Consider the following 22,922-nt stretch of genomic DNA (forward strand, 5'->3'; position numbering starts at 1 on the left):
TAAAGCTTTCCTGTGCCATGCATATGTGTGCGTGGGGGTAGGGAATGGGATGTTGTGCTCTTCATTTGTGGGATATATATATATAAGCTACACATGGTGTTACTCCAAGCTTTGTTCAAGACAAAAATATACTGGACAACTCAGCAGTGGAATTTTAATCTGATCCTGGGGGCTCCATGCAGGTTAGTATATCCTACTGCAAGTAAAAGACCAGCCCCGTAAGAGAAGATGGCAAGTGTCCATCCCTAGGAGCTAACATTCTCCATAATAAGCAAATGTGAAACCATTATTTCCCCCCCAACCTGACTTTTACCTAGTAATATCACTCATTACTAGACCTGCATTCAACAAAATGACACAAAGCCCTGCATGGACAGGCGATCCATGTAACAGAACTGGTCTACAGCTTTCACTACTCATCACTTCTATTCCTTTTGGTACCTCAGTGAAGGAATGTATGTCAGAACAATACTTTCTTTCATTTTTATTAAAAGGCTTCCGTTCCTTATAACAGGTCTTTTCATCTTTTCTTTTTTAAATGTATTTTCTGAATCACTCCCGCCCTCCGCCCCCCCCCCCCCCCAGTGAAACTATCCACTATACTTTCCAGAACCAAAAACTTTTTCTGAAGTTTTATTTTTCAATACTATGACAAAGAAACACATTTCACGCTAGAATATTCACACGCACCCCACAGTGCACAAGCTTGCATGTCTAAGGTGGAATGAAGAAAAGTAATTAAAATAAAGAGAAAGCAAGAGGAAGAGAGAGAAGTAGTTTTATACAAAGGGCTGGTCCATTCTCTTCTCTCTCCCTATTAATTTTTTACATATTCCATTTTTTTCCTTTATTTGCAAACTGGGGATTGTTTTTCTATAAATAAAAAAATGCAAAACATTATTCCACCAGGTGGAAAAGAGCTGTCCTCTGGTCTAATTTCTATAGCTGCAAACTTCCTGAAAGTTCAGGGAGAATTGCCTTTGCTAGCAATCTAGGTGACTACAAAATCGATTCCACTTTCAAAAGAGTGGTTTAAAAAAAGAAAAAGCTTCACTCACTGTACAAGTCCCGTTTTTCAACTGCCAAAAGTCAGAATGAAAAATAGGGACACAGTATCTTTTTATAAAACAGGAAGAACCATTGGAGGAAACTGGGATCCTTTACTGAGCCAGTGCAAGAATTATCCAGAGGATGCCAAATGTGAGCTTTCAAAACCCCATGTGACGGGGGATCCATGTGTATCTTGACAGTTCACACACAACACCCTGTTCGAGTACATCTTGAGCTTGTTCAGTAAATGATATTAGAGCCAGCAAAATCTGTAAAATAGGTGCAGTGGCTTTCTCACTCGTGACTGACTGGTTAGATCCACAATCAAAATTTGGGCTCAATGTTTTCTTGTGTGTCTACACATAAGACCTTATGGCAGGATAAAAATAAAATACAAATATAGCTGTAAAAGGGGGTAACATGAATAGTAAACAAATACTTCTTTTGTTTTCTCAAAGTCTCCTGTTGCGAAGCAAACATGCTAAAAAAAAAACTAATATATATATATACATATATACTGTCTATTAAAAAAAATGGCAGTTTACTTTTACACACAGGGATAAATTCAACACAGCAAAAACAAAATAATAAAAAAAAAATCTCGTTTATCAACACTGGAAAACAAAGTTGAATCCGAATACTGCAAAATTAAATGCATCAAGAAGCTGACATTTGGCAAACCTTCCTAACAAAATTAAATCAGGCTAGGACATGGAAACCCATAAGTGGTGCTTTTCACACTGTAAAAATTCAAAAGCTACCCGAGATTAGTTAGCAATGAGGCCAGAGTTAAAAAGAAAAAAATAAATAAATGGCAACATTAACAAATTTATGAAAATCTAAATGTTAATGGGATCAATTCTTATAAGAACTAAACGGACAAAAAAAACACATGGCACTATTTTACGCTTGTTTTAGTTGGGGGAGGGTGGGGACAAGGTTTGTTCTCGATAAGCATTGTATGGTCAATTCTTTTTTTTACATTTATTTTACAGTGAACAGAATATGAGTTTTGGCTCTGGGTTTTAAGATATCAAACATTTTTTTGTTCTTAAAAAGCAAGTGCACGAGATGTGAGCTCCTTTCTAGAAACCTATAATAATAATAATAATAACAAAAATAATAAAAATAAAAACAAAACAAAATAAAAAAAAAACAGGGTGAAAGACACCGTAGGAATGAGATGTATGTGCATGTGTTTTCGGGCATTGTAAATGCTGGTCGGGCGAGGATGTTCTTTCACGGTTTTGCTCATCTGCTCGTCTGTCCGTCACATGGCTCATGCTTTGCTCTCATTCACGTTTATTTGTGTGGCCTCATTGGGCACTGTCTTGACCTCTGCTGGAACCTTCTCAGCTACTGTCTCCTCTGGCTTGGACTTGTCTTCTACGGGCGTCTTCCTGTGGATGGAGAAAAGAGTAAGGGAGGACTCAGGTTAGAAAGGCCTGGCAAAGATTTGTTTCTTTTCATATTTTTAGTTTAGTGGCACTTGACAAAGTACAGGTGAAAAATGGGGAAGACTAGGGAAGGACACACTTCTTTAAAGGCTCACAATCCTATATATTTTGAGCAAATTCCTGCCTATGGAGAACACACTGAGTCATTCCTGTGGTCTCTTCTGAGCAACCTTCTAGTGATAAAAGGTTTCTGAAATAGCATACAGAGTCCAGGAAGGTTCTTTAAGGAAGCTGCATCCTCAGAGAATGTGATGACTTCTTTAATGCTAGTCCTCACCCTCCTAATACAATGGTGCTGTACAATAAGGCAGGCCATTTTCAAACTGGCCGCACTGGGACAAAATCTGTGGGGTATTTTTGCTTTGAAACTTACCATGGGTACAAAGTCCCCACAGGCATTTGCACCTGCTTTTTCTGCAGGTATTTTTCCCATCGAAAATCATATCCATACATCTAAGAATGCACATTATTTCCTTCCCTTAAGCTAAACACACCTTTTGGAAAACCTTCTCTCGATACAACTAAAGGTTAACGCATTGTCACACAACATGGGGCCTTTTAGCCACACTGAAGGAGGGCCATTTCCAGGCAGCTGATTAATGAGGATAAAATGCTTTTTACCTACATAAATTGCTTTGGAAATTGTTCGCCCCATAAAGATGGGAAAAATGGATTTAAAGCACATAACTGGGCAGAAAGGAGCAGAAAGTCATGAAGTAGCTACACTCAAAAGCAGAAATTACTACTTACCTCATAATTTCGTTTTCTTTAATGAAGATAGGTGGATCGACACCAGTGGGTTATGCAACTCTACCAGCAGATGGAGACGGAGCAAAGCTGACATCACTGTATATATACCCCTGCACTGACATCATCCCGCCAGTATTCTCTGCAAAAGCCAACTGTGGACAAACTAACAAAACTTGATTATTAACAGACAACCACTCCAGCACTCAGTTAACAGGAAACCACTGAGCTCAGACAAGGAGTGTAACACCACTAGTCTAGGGACTGGACTGACACATAGCAATAACCCCTGGAACACGCAGGCACAAGGAGGACAATATCACAACCATCCGGCAGCCAAGGGTGGGAAGGTGGATCCACCTATCTTCATTAAAGAAAAGGAAATTATCAGGTCAGTAGTAATTTCTCCTTTCTTAGCATTCAGATAGGTGGATCCACACCAGTGGGATGTACCAAAGCCACTCCTGAACAGGGTGGGAGGCTGCCCGCGGTCCGATCAATATCGCACGTGCGAAGGCTGTGTACTCCCAGGCCTGCACATCCAGGCGATAAAGCCTGAAAAAGGTATGTAAGTAGGACCATGTCGCAGCTCGGCAAATCTCTACGGGAGATAGCAATCTAATCTCTGCCATGACACTGCCTGAGTCCTAGTGGAATAAGCCCTAAACTGACTAGACAACAGCTGCTCAGCATCCACATAAGGGGCCGTGACTACCTCCTTAATCTAGCAGGCTATTGTAGCCCACGATACTGGCTTACCCTATTTACTCCCACCATGGAATATAAACAGCTGGTCTGTTTTCCTGAGAGGTTCAGAAACCTCTAGTTACCTCAAGATATGCCTCTTGACATCCAAGGACCATAATAGGCAATATTCATCTACATCTCTCTCCCTGTCCAGAGTCAACAGGGAAATTGACTGATTCAAGTGGCAAAGAAGATGAAACAGTACGCAACTGTTTTGCCCCCAGAGTCACTCACAGAAACGGTTCCTAGCAAGAGAAGCCTGCAGTTCGGAGATTCTACGTGCAGAACAAATTGCCACAAGAAACACTGTTTAAAGGTAAGTTATCTCAAGGAAAGGCTACGCAGCGGTCGAAAGGTGGGACTCGCCAGAAAATCCAAAACCAGATTAAGACTCCACAAGGGCACAGGGCAACTGCAGGGGAGGACGAAGATGCTTCACCCTTTTTAAGGAACTAGCCACATCTGGATGAGCCGACAAGGGTCCACCAACCACTTGACCTCTGAAACAGGCAAGAGTGGCCTCCCATACCTTCAATGAATTAAGGGCCAATTCTTTACTCAATCCATCCTGAAAAAATTATAAATCAGCACGATCTTAACCGAACAAGGACAAACACCTTGATCCTAAACACTCACCAAACCTGCACATAGGTTAAGGAAGTAGAGAACTTTCTTGCTTGTAGCAATGTGGCAATCACCGCAGTGGAATATCTACGCTTCAGCAACCAAGCCTTCTCAAGGGCCATATCGTAAAAACATAAGAACATTAAAAACATAAGAAATTGCCATGCTGGGTCAGACCAAGGGACCCTTGGTCTGACCCAGCATGGCAATTTCTTATGTTTTTAATGCTGGGCTTGATGGACCATCAAGCCCAGCATCCTGTTTCCAATAGAGACCAAGCCAGGCCACAAGAACCTGGCAATTACCCAAACACTAAGAAGATCCCATGCTACTGATGCAATTAATAGCAGTGGCTATTCCCTAAGTCAACTTGATTAATAGCCGTTAATGGACTTCTCCAAGAACTTATCCAAACCTTTTTTGAACCCAGCTACACTAACTGCACTAACCACATCCTCTGGCAACAAATTCCAGAGCTTTATTGTGCGTTGTGTGAAAAATAATTTTCTTCAATTAGTCTTAAATGTGCTACTTGCTAACTTCATGGAATGCCCCCTAGTCCTTCTATTATTCGAAATTGAGTTGGATCTTCGTGAATAACAGGTTCCTGTTGTATCAGATTCCTGTTAACTGGTAAACAGATAGGAGAGTCCACTAGGAGCATTTGCAAATTTGCATACCACAGCCTCCTGGGCCAATCTGGTGCCAGCAGAAGCACCATTCCCACGTGACTCTATCCTCCAAATCATTCTACCCAACATGGGCATGGGGGAAAGGCATATAGGAACTTGCCCTCCAGCCACTCCTGCACAAGGGCATCGATGCCCAAGGACTTTTGAACTCTCCTGTGACTGAAGCAGCAAGGAACTTTTGTATTGTGAGATGTTGCCAGCAGTCTAGAAATAGCAGTCCACTATGAGCTGGAATGCCTCAATTGACAATTCACATTCTCCTGGGTCCAGACTCTGTCCGCTGAGAAAGTCGGCCCTTTCATTGTCTTTTTCTGCAATTTGGGAGGCTGAGATCTCTTGAAGATGCACTTCCACCCATTCCACGAGTTGAGCTATTTCCTGTGACACTTGCTGGCTCTTGGTTCTTCCCTGGTGATTGATGTAAGCCACTGTTATCGTATTGTCTAACATTTATCTGGACTGCTCAACCCTACAATCTGTTGATGAATCGTAAGCATGCCATCCGGATGGCCCGGCTTCCAGCCAGTTGATGCTCCAGAAAGACTCTTTTGTACTCCAGCACCCCTGCGCAGTCAATTCCTGACAGTGAACCCCCCCAACCCTTGAGGCTTACATCCGTCATGAATACTAGTCAGTCCAGTGATCGTAAGGAAACCCTCTTAGATGGTCCACTTGCAACCACCACTGCAGTTGTATGCTGATCTCTACCAGTAGGTGAAGCTGTATTAAGAACATAAGAACATAAGAAAATGCCATACTGGGTCAGACTAAGGGTCCATCAAGCCCAGCATCCTGTTTCCAACAGTGGCCAATCCAGGCCATAAGAACCTGGCAAGTACCCAAAAACTAAGTCTATTCCATGTTACCACTGCTAATGGCAGTGGCTATTCTCTAAGTGAACTTAATAGCAGGTAATGGACTTCTCCTCCAAGAACTTATCCAATCCTTTTTTAAACACATATGCACCCTCTTCAGCAGAGTGTGCTGAAGAGGGTGCATATGTGCCCTTGCCCACGGAATCACCTCTAGGGTGACTGCCATTAACCTGAGCACCTGTATATAAGACCACATTGTTAAGCATATTGTTTCTGTCAATAGTTGCACCTGCATCATCAGCTTCTGAATCCGACCTCTGGCAGGAACAACCTGCATTGCTTGGTGTCGAACAGAACACTGAAATACTCCAGTGTCTGGGTTGGCTGTAGATTGCTCTTGTCCAGGTTCACCACCCAACCTAGTTCCTGTAGCAAGGAGATCACCTTGTGTGAGACCCGAAGGTTCTCTTCCAAACTCTTGGCCTGAATCAGCCAATCGTCTAAGTACAGGTGAACCAGAATGCCATCCTTTCTCAACACTGCCGCAACCATCACCATAAGCTTGGAAAAGGTTCTAGGCGCGGTGGCCAACCCAAAAAGCAGCACTTGAAACTGATAATATCACCCCAAAACAGCAAAACGCAGAAACCTTTGATGCTCCAGCCAGATGGGAATATTCAGGTACACCTCTGATAAATCCAGAGTCATCAGAAACTCCTCTGACTGTACTGCAATTATCACTGTGTTTAAGGTTTCCATGTGAAAATGAGTCATCCGCAAATGACAGTTGACTCCCTTGAGATCTAGGATGTGGTGAAAGGAACTTTCCTTCTTGGGCACAACGAAATAAATGGAATATCAGCCCATATTTTCTTGTGACATGGGCACTGGAACTAAAGTCTGCAGGCTGAGGAACCTTAATGAAGTACACTTCACTGCTTGTCTCTTCTGCGGAGGAGAGGGAGACGTCATGAAACGTCCCAAGGGTCACTGAGAAACTCTAGAGCGTAGCCATCTCTTATTTCCTCCAGAACCCACTGGCCTGACGTGATCTCGACCCACCTCCAATAAAAAAGAGATAGGCAGCCCCTATCTCTTGTTCCTGGGGGTGGGTCGGCACACCTCCATTGAGATGCTTGGGGGGGGGGGGCACTATTACCTGAGTCCCTTCTGGGCTGCCTGGGACGAAAGGACTGAGACCTACCCAAAGGCCGAGTTTTCTGAGAAGCCGCTGATCTGTAGGGTCGAAAGTGCCTGAAACCCCTAGTACGACCTTTCGTGCCGAAGAAGCACAATGTCTGCATCTTATCCTCTGGCAACCAAGGAACTTGGGACTCACATCACTTATTGGCCATTTTTTCCAGCTCACTCCCAAACAAGAGTGATTCTTTAAAGGGAAATTTTGTAAGATTAGACTTGAAAATCGTATCAGCCGACCAATTCCTGAGCTATAGCTGACGCCTGGCTACTATTCCGAAGCCATCCCTCTCGCCGAAGTGCGTACCTGATTGCAGCCTGCATCTGCCAAAGAGGCAGCTGCCAGATTCATCACTACCCTGGAATTCACACCAGATTCATAGACTACCTGAGAGAGAACTAAACAAGAGCGAGCCACCAGGAAGCAACAGGGAGCCATCTGCAAATTTATTGTCATGGCTTCAAAGGCCTGCTTAAGGATGGCCTCAATTTTTCTATCTTGTGCATCCTTCAGTGCTGCACCCCCTTCTGTATAGATAGTCATCCGCTTGGTGACAGCACACACAAGCGCATCCACTTGTGGAAAGCACAATTGCTTTCTCGCAGTTGGATCTAGGGTGTACAGCCCTTCCAAGGCTCGTCCCCCTTTAAAATTAGCTTCCGAGGCACCCTATTTAAGATCAATCGATTGTTGAATAGCCTCCATAATAGGGAAGAAACATGAGGCTTTACGCAAAGAAATCAAAATGGGATCTTTCTTTGGCTCAGACATGGAATCAGTCCCCAGAATCTTCAATGTCTAGGAAATCAGAGCAGGCCACTCATTTCTGTGAAAGAAACGCAATATAGTTCTATATGGCTCCAGCCTCGGAGGAATTTCCCCATCCTCCAGGGTGTAAGGATTGGCCTAAACATCCGTGCTCCTATCAGCATGACCTGCAGTGGGTCTAGACATACTCCGACGCTTACCTGTAGCACCTAGTGCATGGGAATCCGCAGCCTGTGATCCTGATCTATTAAGACTGGCCAAGGCTGTCGACTGCATCTGAAGCAAAAACTGCAGCCCTTGAAAAGATTCCACCAAAGAAAAGGCAGAGGGGTCCATACCAAAACCATAGGTCGTCGGTCCAATGCCCACTGAACTAACTTCCCCTGCTGACGCCCGCATGTTATAAAATCGGCGGTCGGCATGCGCAAGGGGGTGCATAATGATGCACCTTGTGTGTGCTGAGCCGCGCTGCTTTCCCCCGTTCCCTCCCACGCCGCTCAGAAATCAGAGCAGCCTGAGAGAGAACTTCCCTTCCCCCGAGCCTCACCTTCCCACCCCTTCCCCTAACCATTCCCCCCCCCAGCCCTACTCTAACCCCCCTGACTTTTATCTTACCTTTTGTGCCTGCCGACAGCCTGCCGGCACGCGATCCTCCGTCAAAGCGCTAATGGCCGCTGTATCAGAAGCCTCTGGCCCCGCCCCTTTTTGCAAGCCCCAGGACTTACACGCATCCCGGGGCTTTACGCCCGTCGCCAGGCCTTTTTAAAATGGGCCCGGCATGCGTAAATCCAGAGGTCCGGCCCAATAGACGTTTGAAAAAAATTAGGTGATCAAAAATTAGGCCCTAATATACTATTCAGGTAAACGCACAAACTGAGTGCTCACCATCCATATACAACTTGAGCGCCCTCCTAGGTGCCCTTAAGCACACCACTGTGCATCCACCTAGGCGCCCCTACACGCACAACTGAGTGCCCAGGTAGGCGCCCCCTATGTATCCAACTGAGCGCCCAATTAGATAGATGCACAGCCGGTGCATAAGCATGAACCGATGTACCTGAAGAAGGCAGCCTTATGCCCAGAGAAAAACATGCGACTGCCGCTGTGGCCTACCACATGGTGAAGACTCCAAGCCTGAGAGCGGGGCCTAGCCCAGAAAGCTGCCCAAGTCCCCAAGCTCCACCAGGTTGGTGCGCCGAGCATGGAGACCAGAGGGGATAAGAATCCCTAAAATCAACTTCCTCTTATCTCTTTTTTTCTTGTTTCAGCTCATCCCGGCCGAGTATAGAGTTGGTTTCTGGCTGCAGGGGGAGAGGGCATAGACCTTCACCGCTGCACTATGCTTCCTGCACCCATTTGCCTTTTAGCTTTTTTTTTTTTTTTTTTTTACAGCTAAGTCCATGCTGGTAGAAACCAGCTACAGGATCAAGGCACTCATCTGAAGGAGGGATCTGAAGATATCACCTCAGAAAACTCGACTGAGAGAAGGACCATAAGGTATCAGCACAGGAGAGCGAGGCAATAAACTTCTTTTCTCCTTCTACAAAAACCTTTTAACACAAGCCACAGTAGGGAGATGAATGTCCCTACTGTGATGAACATCAGCTAGAGACGGAGAATACTGGGGGGCTGATGTCAGTGGAAGGATATATATACCGTGACGTCAACTTTGCTCCTTCTCCATCTGCTGGTAGAGGTGCATAACATTCTGGGGTGGCTACACCTATCTGAATGTTAAGAAAAGTCCTAGACTTTTGCAAAGTGACTTTTAGGTCCTGAAGAAGGGCTGCCTGTAAGCTCCCAAATCTTTGCATTTTGGGATATGTAGTCCTGTTGCTGGCAAAACAAAATAAAGGAACTCGAATTCCACAATGCTTAGAGATATGGAACAGCTCACTGTGTCCTCTTTTAGCCTAGAGATGGTAGAGTGATCTACAAGTCAGACTCTAAGGACACCTCAGTGATTTCCAGACAGTAAGCAAGACCAGAGCGAAGGCAATTTTTTAATGCACAGAGGTTTATCCACCTAAAACTAGCTTAGCTCAAACACAACAAGAAATAGAAGATCAAAAGGCAAGAGTCAGTGCCCAATAGGCAGATACCACATCCATAGTGATGTAGTAGAGAATGGCAAAACATGATAAACCAGCCCATCCAGTCTGCCCAGTTATTCCTGTCCATACTGCAAGGATGGATCCCAGCTGCCCAGGCATACAACATAACAGCTTACAAGATATCACTCCTTATCTAGGACAATTTTTGTCATCTTTCTCATTTGTACTCTATCATCTTAGGCAAATGAAGATACAATAACTGTCAATTCACATCCACATCTTTCCACAAACCCCTGCAACAATCCAAATAGCCATCAATATCAGCATGACTGATGACCAAACATCTGGCCTCCTAGGTCCCTTGCACATTGTGTCAAACAGGCTTGGGTATATATCTGCTATTCTGCTACGGCTTCTAATCATTGCTGTACTTGCAGCTTGCCAAACAGATCCAGCTACTGGTTAATTCTGTACTTACAGCCTGCCAGATCAGACAGTATGGCTGCTTGCATTTTTGCTAGGACCTCTTAACATTTCACATTATGCACTTGCATTTATTCTGGCAGACCCAGCACTCATCTGAATCATTTTAGTACATCACTTTAAACATTTAAATATGTGCTGCTAGGTCATAACTTTGCTGTCTCTTTACTTTCTGCAACTAATGATCCTTCCTTTGCCCTTTAAATTTTGCCAACATTTGTCTCTACCACCTGCCCTGAGAGGGTATTCCTAATCAACTACCCTTTTCATGAAAAAAATTTCTCGACTTTGCTTTCGAGTCTACCACATGACCCATCCTTGTTCTACAACTTCCCTTCCATTGATAAAGGCTTACCCTTCCCATGCACTGAGCAGGATACACATTTTTTAAAAAATAATACCTTACAGATATTTGAATGTTTCTATCATATCTTTCCTATCTCTCTTCTCCAGTAGACATATTTAGATCCTTAAATTTAATTTCATGGGGTTCTTGGAGCAGACTTTGAACCATTTTGGTAGCCCTTCTCTGGATTGTCTCTACTTTTGTTTATGTCCTTATGGAGGTAACCTGCCAGAAATAGGCACAATATTCCAGGAAAGGTCTCATGACCTATACAATAGCATAATCACTTCATTTTTTCCACTAATTATGATTCCTCCCTATTCATCCCAGCAGCCCTCAAGGTCTGGCCACTGCCTTGTCGCATTGTTCTGCTACTTTGGAATCACTGGATATAATCACCCAAAAGTTTCTTTCCTGTTCTATGGCCATCAGTATATTAGCTCCCATCATGTAAAACTCCCTCATATTTGTGCATCCCAAATGTATAACTCTGCATTTTATAGTAGTGAAACTTAGCTGCCAAGCTGTTGACCATTCCACAAGATTTCTTAGATTGCTTCTCATATTGTCTTCATTTTCAGGTGTATCCACTATGTTGCAGATCCTAATGTCATCTGCAAAAAATACACTTTCCCTCCAAATCTCATCTACAGCTATTTTTAGTTCAGTACCGTCAATACCAGCTGCCACAGAAACATAATAGAGAGCTTGGCCTGGAGATATCTTATTTTGAAGTGTCTTTCCAGTGGGGAAAGTCGCCTTGTGAAAAATAAATTTCAATATTTGGGCTCCCTGTACATGGCAACTTCATGGCTTTCCTATAGTGAAAATATTAGGAGGGGATATGTGATCAGCCCTAGTGATGTGCTATAGTATGCACTGCTACAGCAATTCCAAATAAAGCAGCATTTATGCTGAAAGAGCACAGAGCCATCAAAGCCAAGACCCAGGCATGAAACTCATCTTCACTCATTTCATTGTGTAGCCTTCACAAAGTCACTTGAGCTTTTAATGCTCAGCATTTCTCTACCTTTCCCTTCTTTTCAAACTCCATCAAGTAAGGTGGCAAGATCTTTGGAGGAGACCTCATACTACAGTAAGACAGCTGTCCATGGTGTGAAGGAAGAGGAGTAATGGTAATTTTGATGGTCTCCAGTAATTCCCATCTTCTCCTCCATACAGAGATGATTTCAAAGCCCAAAGAATGGCTCCCTCAAAGCATGCTGAACTATCAGCTCTATTTTAGTGGCCACTTCCTTATGTTGGGTTGGAGGGAAGGAGACAGGAAAGAGATGCATCCATAATAATTAACTGAAAGTCATTTTTAATTTCCTAATAACACTGCAGCTTCCAACTTAAGCAAACAATATGCCAAGAGGAAATGGGAGTAGAAGGGCTACACATGATTTAGCCAAAGGCTCCTTCTGAATAGTGGAGAACCTTGTGCTTCTCATGATTAATAAACACAAGGCTTTATTTATCATCTCCTCTCCTTCCCTTAACTCCAATCATTGCAAATGTTGGTGGAAAGGTTCCTGGATTTAGAAATGACTAGAGGCATACCAAGCCATGTCATTTTGCAATGTATTGGGAATCCGGTTTTCAATTTACTTCACAATGGATAAGGGCAATTTGTTCTGTAGTTTAATACCAGTTTCCAAAGCTATTAGGTATGAAAGTTAAAAGAAGACACTGCAATGGAGTGCAAAAGGCAAGGATTAGATGTATGGTTCATAACTCAATGGGGGAGGGACTTAAAAAACATTTTCCTGTTCTTCGTCTTATCTAAGAGGGGAGGGACAAAATAATTTCCTGTTCTTCATCTTATCTAAAAGTATTAGGACTTCTTTACTATCTATGAATTAATCATCTAATAAAAGGCCGACAGGATTATAAAGAGACAAAACAGAGCAGGGTTAAATTATCCAACTGTGGCTTGGTGTCACTGTTACTGTTAGCAGCACGATTTATAATTGGCACTACATGGAAAGGCAACCCCAATATAGAAAAAGCATAAGCATTGTGAAGTTAAGTGTAAAACATTGATAAGGCAGGCTAAGAGAGAATTTGAAATGAAGTTGGCCATAGAGGCAAAAACTCATAATAAAAACATTTTTAAATATATCCGAAGCAAGAAACCTGTGAGGGAGTCGGTTGGACCGTTAGATGATAGAGGGGTTAAAGGAACTCTTAGGGAAGATAAGGCCATTGCAGAAAGACTAAATGAATTCTTTGCTTCCGTGTTTACTAAAGAGGATGTTGGGTAGACACTGGTTCCAGAGATGGTTTTCAAGAGTGATGATTCAGATGAACTGAACCAAATCACCGAGAATCTGGAAGATGTAGTAGGCCAGATTGACAAGCTAAAGAGTAGCAAATCACCTGGATCAGATGGTATGCACCCCAGGGTTCTGAAGGAACTCAAAAATGAAATTTCAGATCTATTAGTTAAATTTTGTAACCTGTCATTAAAATCATCCATTGTACCTGAAGACTGGAGAATGGCCAATGTAACCCCAATATTTAAAAAGGATTCTAGGGGCGATCCGGGAAACTACAGACCAGTAAGCCTGATTTCAGTGCTGGGAAAAATAGTGGAAACTATTCTAAAGATCAAAATCACAGAGCATATAGAAAGACATGGTTTAATGGAACACAGTCAGCATGAATTTACCCAAGGCAAGTCTTGCCTCACAAATCTGCTTCATTTTTTTGAAGGGGTTAATAAACATGTGGATAAAGATGAGCCAGTAGATGTAGTGTATTTGGATTTTCAGAAGGTGTCTGACAAAGTCCCTCATGAGAGGCTTCTAAGGAAACTAAAAGGTCATGGGATAGGAGGTAGTGTCCTTTCATGGATTACAAACTGGTGGAAAGACATGAAACAGAGAGTAGGATTAAATGGTCAATTTTCTCAGTGGAAAAGGGTAAACAGTGGAGTGTCTCAGGGATCAATACTTGGACCGGTGCTTTTCAATATATTTATAAATGATCTGGAAAGGAATGCGACGAGTGAGGCAATCAGATTTGCAGATGATTCAAAATTATTCAGAGTAGTTAAATCACAAGCGGATTGTAATAAATTGTAGGACATCCTTGTGAGACTGGAAGATTGGGCATTCAAATGGCAGATGAAATTTAATGTGGACAAGTATAAGGTGATGCATATAGGGAAAAATAACCCTTGCTGTAGTTACACGATGTTAGGTTCCATATTAGCAGCTACCACCCAGGAAAAAGATCTAGGTGTCATAGTGGTTAATACATTGAAATCATTAGCTCGGTGTGCTACAGCAGTCAAAAATGCAAACAGAATTTAGGAATTATTAGGAAGCGAATGGTGAATAAAACGGAAAATGTCATAATGCCTCTGTATCACTCCATGGTGAGACTGCACCTTGAATACTATGTACAATACTGGTCATCTCATCTCAAAAAAGATATAGTTGCAATGGAGAAGGTATAGAGAAGGGCGACTAAAATGATAAAGTGGATGGAACAGCTCCCCTATGAAGAAAGGCTAAGGAGGTTAGGGTTGTTCAGCTTGGAGAAGAGATGGCTGAGGGGGGATATGATAGAGGTCTTTAAAATCTTGAGAGGTCTAGAATGGGCAAATGTGACTCGGTTATTTACTCTTTCGGATAATAGAAGGACTAGGGGGCACTCCATGAAATTAGCAAGTAGCATATTAAAATTAATCGGAGAAAATTCTTTTTCACTCAATGCACAATTAAGCTCTGGAATTTGTTGCCAGAGGATGTGGTGCAGTTAGTGTAGTTGGGTTTAAAAAAGTTTGGATAAGTTCATGGAGGAGAAGTCCATTAACTGCTATTAATCAAGTTGTCTTAGAGAATTTCCACTGCTATTACTGGCATCAGTAGCATGGGATCTCCTTAGTGTTTGGGTACTTGCCAGGTACTTGTAGCCTGGATTGGCCACTGTTGGAAATAGGATGCTGAGCTTGATGGACCCTTGGTCTGACCCAGTATGCAATTTCTTATGTTCTTAGAATACTGGAGGGCTCAAACGAGATACAATGCATGTATTAGGTTGAGATACAGTTTGTTTAGGCAGAGGTCCAAATATGACTATCTGGGGAAGTTTTTGCATGTACTAGGATGTGCCCCATGTTAATTAAGTACTTCATGTTTAAATGCTAATCCTTATTTTTGCTATATGTAATTTTTCTTTTTCCTATGCTATTCCTTTAATTGTTGAGCTAGCAGCAGAAATTGGCTGTATATAATGCTATGTTTGTATGCTGTTGGTTAAATTAAAAAAAAAAAAATTACCCAACTGCACAGAGCTAGGCACTCTGGGCCTATGCATAGTTGGTTAGGGGCAAGAAAACAAGAGGAGGTGTTGGTGTGTTTGTCCCTTCTGAAAGTCGGATAGGAAATAGGAGACAGGTCAGGCATGATGGCTCTCTGATGAGAGCTGGCTGGACAAATTAAGGTATAGTATAGGAGGTTTAGGACAGTAGTATCTGATGAGTCAGGCAGGACATGCATGATGCCCAAATAGATACATATGGGAAAGACAGAAACTGTGAATAATGGCTCCTTTACCAAAAAGTTGATCCACCTCTGTATTATTGGCCATACAGTGCTCAGGTATCACTACAAACACTTCAAGAACAAGCCTTGACCACTCACAATCTTAATTTGCATTATAAAAATCTAATTTAGTTCATGTTTGGGGGGGTAGTAGATATGCTTTTTGATATGGAAAAAATGCTGACTTCAAGGACTAAATACCACACAGTACTTTATATGTAAGTATCATGTAAATTAAATTACAAAAGGATTGACTCACATTTTTGTTTTCCAGAGGCTACTCAAAACATAGATTGCTGGGTGTACTGGTATTTTACTTGCGACCCTCATGGTGTACAAGATAACTCAATTCACGGCAGTCAATAAAAAAGACTGCTCTGGGAAATATCATCAAAACAATAAAACTGTATATATATATGATGTAAACTAATAACTGAAATTCAAAACATCACCAATAGCTGATACCATGTAGTCTCTTCTATAGAAACAGAGTAACCTCATGTAGTAATGGCGGGCTTTACTCCAATAGCCCAGATTGCCACTTATATGGTTGTGCAGTCACAAGAAAGCATTCAGACAGTCACTGGATTTATAATCATCGGTTACTCTGTGATAATTTTTTTGAGGTTTTTTTTTACGTTTTTTGCGTTTTCAAACTTTCATTATTTTAAATCTGGTTAGATTACCAGTCTAAAGGCAGTGCGATTACACTTATCGTAGCAGAGATTTTGCAGCAGGAATATCAAACTGGCCCTGGCCCGACACGGCTCGTGTTTCTGTCAGCTTCATCAGGGGCTGGAGGTTGCCAATTGATTCCAAAGTCTGCCCAGCGATCACGTCTGCTACTTGGTTGCAGCTTTGTTGCTGGGTTAAAGCTGCAACCAAGTAGCAGACGTGATCGCTGGGCAGACTTTGGAATCAATTGGCAACCTCCAGCCCCTGATGAAGCTGACAGAAACACGAGCCGTGTCGGGCCAGGGCCAGTTTGATATTCCTGCTGCAAAATCTCTGCTATGATAAGTGTAATCGCACTGCCTTTAGACTGGTAATCTAACCAGATTTAAAATAATGAAAGTTTGAAAACGCAAAAAACGTAAAAAAAAACCTCAAAAAAATTATCACAGAGTAACCGATGATTATAAATCCAGTGACAGTCCGAATGCTTTCTTGTGACTGCACAACCATAAAAGTGGTAATCTGGGCTATTGGAGTAAAGCCCGCCATTACTATATGAGGTTACTCTGTTTCTATAGAAGAGACTACATGGTATCAGCTATTGTTATTACTACTAAATATGATGTTTTGAATTTCTGGGAAATACCATGGCACACCATGATATGCTGAGTTATGCTTTCTTAGTACAATAGTACCACATAAATTGGAATTTAGAAGCAATATACTGTAATATGATATACAATTGACTATCAGTGTAAAATCTTAAGCTAACTTGTTTCCTTTCTGTATTTGTCAATGGAGGGAGTAATTGAAAACCAAAGACCAAGGCTAAGTCTGACACTCTGAGGATGAGAAGTCAACCAGCTGGCATAGCCTTACAGAAATCCTTGCAGGTAGCAGGCACACTAAATACCTGGAAAGCATGTAGTACACCTGATGCATGCACAGCTTTTTAGTGGCTCATATTTTGCAGACACACACACTGCTGTGTATCTTCTGACTTGGTAAGTTTACAGTTTAGTAGAAACAATGAAGTTAGTGAAGACAACACAAGAAGAACACAGCACAGCACCAATGCACAGAAACACACAACACAACCAACAGAAGATTAAGAGAGGCCATACTCGATCTTCGCTGGAACAGGTGATACAGAGGTGTCTGCAATGGAAGAAGCAAGCGCAGGAGCTTGCCCACTACCCATAGTGGCAGGAGCAGCAGTGCCAAGAGCTGCAAAAACATCCTTTGCAAGGTCAATGTCTGGGGTCTTGAAGGTCCCTCCATCCATTTGAAAGTCCTCACTCTGGGATGGGTTTGTAGAGTTGGCTGAAGCAGCCTCATTCTTTGGGCTGGTTGGGTTCTTGGTTGCCTCTGCTGGACTCTTCACTATGCTGGGTTGTGCGACTTCCTTTTCAGGGCTTTTTATATTTGACACTTCCTGTTTGACCTGCTTGGGCTCTGAAGAAGCTGGAGGACTGGTAGGGTGTGCAGGAGCTCCAGCAGACTTACTACTGACAGGGGCCTTGGATGCATCAGCTTGGTTGCTAGCAGAACTGGGACTAAGGACACTCCCTTGGCTAGCCATCACGTTTGAAGACGGATTATTAGTGGTGGAAGCAGAAGTTGGGGTGTCACTGAGATCAACAAGGGGCGCAACCTTGGGACTTGACGTGGGTGGTGGTGAAGAAAGAGAAATTGCCCCTCCTTTGGCTGGAGTTGCCTGACTGGGTTGCACAGAGTTTGAATCAGGAATGGTGGAGGTGGGAGGAGCAATGCTGGAGGTGAGCGTGGTAGTCTCACTGGTAGGGCTGCTCTGAGCAGTGGCAAAGGTTTCGGTGATAGTGTCGGAGTTTGTGGTGCCTGTTGTCACGGAAGGCAGCATATCCTCGACAGAAGCCGTGGTGTCGGCTGGATGCCTGTTAGAATGAGATAAGGAGCAGAAAAAGAGAGCAGACAATGAAGCTCATACACGACGGAAACGAGCAAAGGCCAAGGCTGCACACACGTCGTGTGCACACACTGAGCAAGCACAGCATGCTGTTATAAGCACATAAAGCAACATGGAAGCAAAGAGAGAAAATCGTTTTAAGTAAGATGTGCAGTAATCTATGAACCTCAGGGTAGCTCACCAAATAACGTGCATGAAGCAAAAAGAGCAGAGAGAATGGAGGTTTTAATTACGGATTAGTCCCTTTTCTTTACATAGGCCCACTGATTCTCTTACCTTGTGACTGAGCTTGATACACGTATTCCACATGCACATTCTAATCTCTCTGATTAAGGTTTTTAATATTTTTACTGGTAAGTAGCATTAGTGCTACTCAAAGAAAACATGGTTACAACATAATCGACTTTAATGCTATCAGAACACACTTACAAAGGCACTAGTCAAATACCAGAGTTGGATAAAGCATAAGGACTGTGGGAAGCTGTCTCTAGAAGGACTTTCAAGCTTTTACATGAAGCCAAAAGACTCCAGACATGTGGATTTAGAAGAAATGGGTGTCCATTCTTGTTTATTTAGAAGTCAAAATTATAAGACACCAATTTCCTCCCTGGCTACTTCAAGTGATGTTTCTTATGGAATAAAAGGCCTTATGCGGGCAGAGCAGAAAGACATTAAAAAGGTTGAACACTTCTACCAGCACCAAACAGGAAAAGTGTTGCTTCTAGTTTCATAAGCAGCATCACTTGTGGTACCTGTTAATGAAGCTTGTGATTAAATTTCAGAGACCACTTATTTGCTCAATTGATGCTGTTCCTCCTCACAGCCAGATAATGTTTTCCACTGAGCTCCACTGGAAACAATGGAAGGATGGTGATCACCTATAACCTTCCACCAAGACAAATGGCCATAAACATGTCAATAGCTACAGTCCTTCAATTTCACAGAAAAAGATTACATGGTGTTATATGTCCACTGGCATAGCTAATGATGTGACATTTGCAGGCAAGGCATGGCTTAAGAAAAACTGTTACACACAAATACTGGTAATAGACCAGCCAGGACGTCCTGCATTATAATTCTCAGACTATGGGGGTAGATTTAAATCTGTGCTCCTATGTAAGCTCTATAGAGAAGAGAGGCCTCAACAGGTCAGTCCGAGTGGCTGCTTTCATCTTTTCCACTGTGACAAGCTTCTCTGTGGAGGGGACGCACATGGACCAGGAAGGTTTAACCCAATAATGATTTTCTGCCAGGTAGGTCTCCAATCTGGAACCTTTTGTACTTGTTTCCTTTTGCCCCACTGCAGCTGACATCCTGGAAGGTGGAAGCCACTGCAGGCCCTAATCTGTACTTTTTTTTTTTTTTAAAGAAAATCACCACTGGTTTGTCTGGCTTCTCTGTGAAAATTAAATTAGAGAGTTAAAAAAGGAAAAGCACAGGGTTTGCTGAAGGACAAACCAATAGTGCTCTCCACAAATTAGCAGACACTGTGAGAGATATTTACTTTCATCTAAAATAGCCATGTCACCAAATCTGGATGCGGTGACAAGTGTTTCTTACACAGTAAAATAAGTTATTTTCCAGAGCACCTTCTCACAGTATTAACTTACACTAAATTTGAAGCCATGCAACAAACTTAGGGAATACAGCAGCCTCCCTCTTTCCTCCCCCAACACAAATGTCAGACATGGGAACAGGCCATCTGCTGCCCTGCCTAGCACATAGGGAGAATTTTCCATTGGTTCGATGGCATCTCTAGAAAAAGGTGCTGGAATGTTAGCAAGCGCTGCATGTGATGACTGCTTGGCTGATGATCTCCTAAATGTAACTCATGGGGAGCAAAATATGTTTGCAACGTACTCGGGTTCCGTTAGAGGAGTAGTCTCGTTAGGCTCCGTCTGATTCCCTCCATCGTGGTTGGGGGTCCTCTCTTCCTCTGTCCGCACCTCAACAATTGGTTCTTTAGATTCATCTTTCCTGCAGGTGCAAAAATCAACAACATGAGTTTAATTTGCAGCTTCCACTCCTTCAGCCACTGTTCTTTTAACGTTTGTAAAGGAGTCTCATCTGTTTAAGGATTCCATAAATAAGATAGGTCCTTTTAGGAGTAATGTTTTTGTTTTGATTTTGTTTAATTTCATGTTTGTTTTAATGCTTCGGATTGTATTTTTCCATTGTATGTTATGTACTTGCCTAGAAAGGAAAATTGGTTCTTACCTGCTAATTTTTGTTCCTGGAATATCATAGATCAGTCCAGACTCATGGGTTTTACCTCCCTTCCAGCAGATGGAGACAGAGAAAGTTTTACTGACACTGGCATATAACCTAGTATGCCACCTGCAGTCCCTCACTATTGACCTGTACCCAAGCCAAAATAAAAGCCATAATAACTCTAACATAATTGATCACAACTCCCATAAGGAGCAGGAGGAAAGTATAACCTTGCCATGTAAAAATCTTTCCAATCTTAATAACTAGGAAAAATTAATGAAACCTGAGTAATTCTTCAGCATATTTACAATAATAATATGAGCAGACTCTCCTCCACAAAGACAGTGGGACTTTGGCCTAATCTGTGGTATTCCAGGAATGAAAATTAGCAGGTAAGAACCAAGTTCCCTTTCCTGTTCATACCCTGATCAGTCCAGTCTCCCGGGATGTACCAAAGCTTCCCACTCAACCAACACTCTCACCAAAGCCCATGGCCTCTGGAGCCTGGGCATCCAAGCAATAACGCCTGGCAAAAGTGTGTAATAACTTTCAAGTGATGGCATGATAAATATCCTGCGGCGACACCTGCTGACACTCGGTCCAAGAAGCTGCCTGCGACTGAGTAGAGTGAGCCCTTAACCCTTGCAGAACAGAGCACCCCTGACAAATGTATGCCGAGCCTATAGCTTCCTTTAGCCACTGCGCAATGGTGGTCTTGGAAGCTTTTTTGCCCCTTTTTTGCACCACTACACAGCACAAACAGATGATCCAATACTCTGAAACCATGAGTGATTTTAAGATACCACAACAATGCCCACTTTACATCCAAAAACAGCAAATTCCTAGCATGCAGCTCTGTCGCATCCAATTAGGAAAGGCTGGAAGCTCCACCAATTGACTCAAGATCTTCGTCTTGAAACCTGCCATCTTACCTTCAAGAAAAACCTCAAAACGTGGCTCTTCCGACAAGCCTATTCGGAATCGCAGAAACAATTCGACACAGGTCAAAGAGCAAAATAGCACAATATAAAGTCCACTACCGACTTTATACCCTTAGGACCTTCAGGACCTTATCTGGACAGTCCACCCACCTGCTATGAAAAACCATCTCTTGAAGCATCAGCTTTCTAGCTCATGCTCTTCCCATAGTTATTTTATTTTATATATCTTTTTTACATTTAATATTTAATATTTATTGATCTACGTTCTTTTGTTCAATAATTTGTTGATTGTTTAATGTTACGCTGCACGTTCTCTGTTCAATACTTTGTCTATTGTTTAATGTAACGCCTTACCGGCGACAGTTTTGTTATATGGAAACCGACCTGATTTGATATGTATATCGAGAATGTCGGTATATAAAAACTCTAAATAAATAAATAAATAAATAAATAAGTGAAATGTCGACATCACCTTCGGCAGAAACGAGGGTACTGTACGTAATGAAACCTTGGAGTCAGAGATCTTCAAAATAGGATCTCTACATGACAAAGCCTGGAGCTCTGAAATCCTACAGGTGGAACAGATTGCCACTAGAAACACAACTTTTAGGGTGAGATCCTTCATAGTTGCTCTCCTTAAGGGCTCAAATGGAGCTGCACACATCTCCCTAAGGACCAAGTTTAGGTTCCAGGAAGGACATAACTTGTGCACCGGAGAACGCAGATGCTTCCCCCATCCCCGAGAAAACGACCCACATCCGGATATGTGGTTAGGAAACTCCATGCAACTTGCATCGAAGGCAGCCTAAAGGTGTAACCTGCACTTTGAGGGAGTTAAAGGCCAAGCCTTTAACCAACCCTCTCTGCTAGAAGGTTAAAATGTGCGCCACCGACGCTCAAGTGGGTTTCAATTTCTGAACTACACACCAAGACTTGAAGACTCTCCAGATCCTACATATGCCAAGGAAGTGGAAGGCTTTCTAGTCTGAGGCAGAGTGGAAATGACATCCTCTGAATATTCATTCCCTTTTAAGCACTTCCTCTCAAAAGCCAAGCCATGAGACAAAAGCGAGCCGCTTGAATCAAAAATATGGGACCCTGGTGAAGAAGATTTGGCAGATGACCTAGTTGCAATGGCCCATCCACCGCCAGATTGACTAGATCTGCGAATCGTGGCCACTCTAGCACCACCAGAATCACCTCGCATGGATAATTTTCTATCTGCCATAACACTTTGCCCACCAGCAGTAATGGGGGGAACACAAAGAAGAGCTTGCTGAGGCCACAGAAGAACCAAGGCATTGACCCCTATAGCTCCATGATCCCGCCTGCAACTGAAAAAGCGAGGTGCCTTGGCATGCCACTGAAATGCCATCAAATCCATGTGGGGAACTCCCCATCTGTAATGGATGAGACCCATCGCCTCTTCCAACAACTCCCACTCTCCGGGGTCCAGCCATTGCCAGCTGAGAAAATCTGCCTGTACATTGTCTATCCTGGCAAAGTAGGATGCTGCTAGCAACTCCAGATGCTGCTCTGCCCAGAAAATTAGCTCCTGGGCTTTTTGTGCCACCGCCTGACTCTTAGTTCCACCCCGTCAGTTGACATAGGCC

The 22,922-nt window shown here is 42.8% G+C and overlaps 1 protein-coding gene across 9 annotated transcripts in view; it reads right to left on the minus strand.

The window, feature by feature from the left end:
* Window positions 1-760: 760 nt before the first annotated feature.
* NCAM1 (neural cell adhesion molecule 1) overlaps window positions 761-22,922 on the minus strand; it is a 522,274-nt gene continuing 500,112 nt past the window's right edge. For 5 of the 9 annotated variants that reach the window (XM_029572167.1, XM_029572170.1, XM_029572169.1 and 2 more), the window contains 2 exons: window positions 20,018-20,134; window positions 761-2,450 (listed from right to left, as the gene is read on the minus strand). In XM_029572167.1, coding sequence (XP_029428027.1) covers window positions 2,330-2,450; window positions 20,018-20,134 — 238 coding nt within the window. In that variant the 3' untranslated portion in view covers window positions 761-2,329. Of the gene's footprint in view, window positions 2,451-17,336; window positions 18,126-20,017; window positions 20,135-22,922 lie in introns of all 9 variants that reach the window. The other 4 variants (XM_029572163.1, XM_029572160.1, XM_029572161.1 and 1 more) reach the window with 1 other exon arrangement.

This window comes from Rhinatrema bivittatum, chromosome 12 (assembly GCF_901001135.1).
Source record: "Rhinatrema bivittatum chromosome 12, aRhiBiv1.1, whole genome shotgun sequence".
NCBI lineage: Eukaryota > Metazoa > Chordata > Amphibia > Gymnophiona > Rhinatrematidae > Rhinatrema > Rhinatrema bivittatum.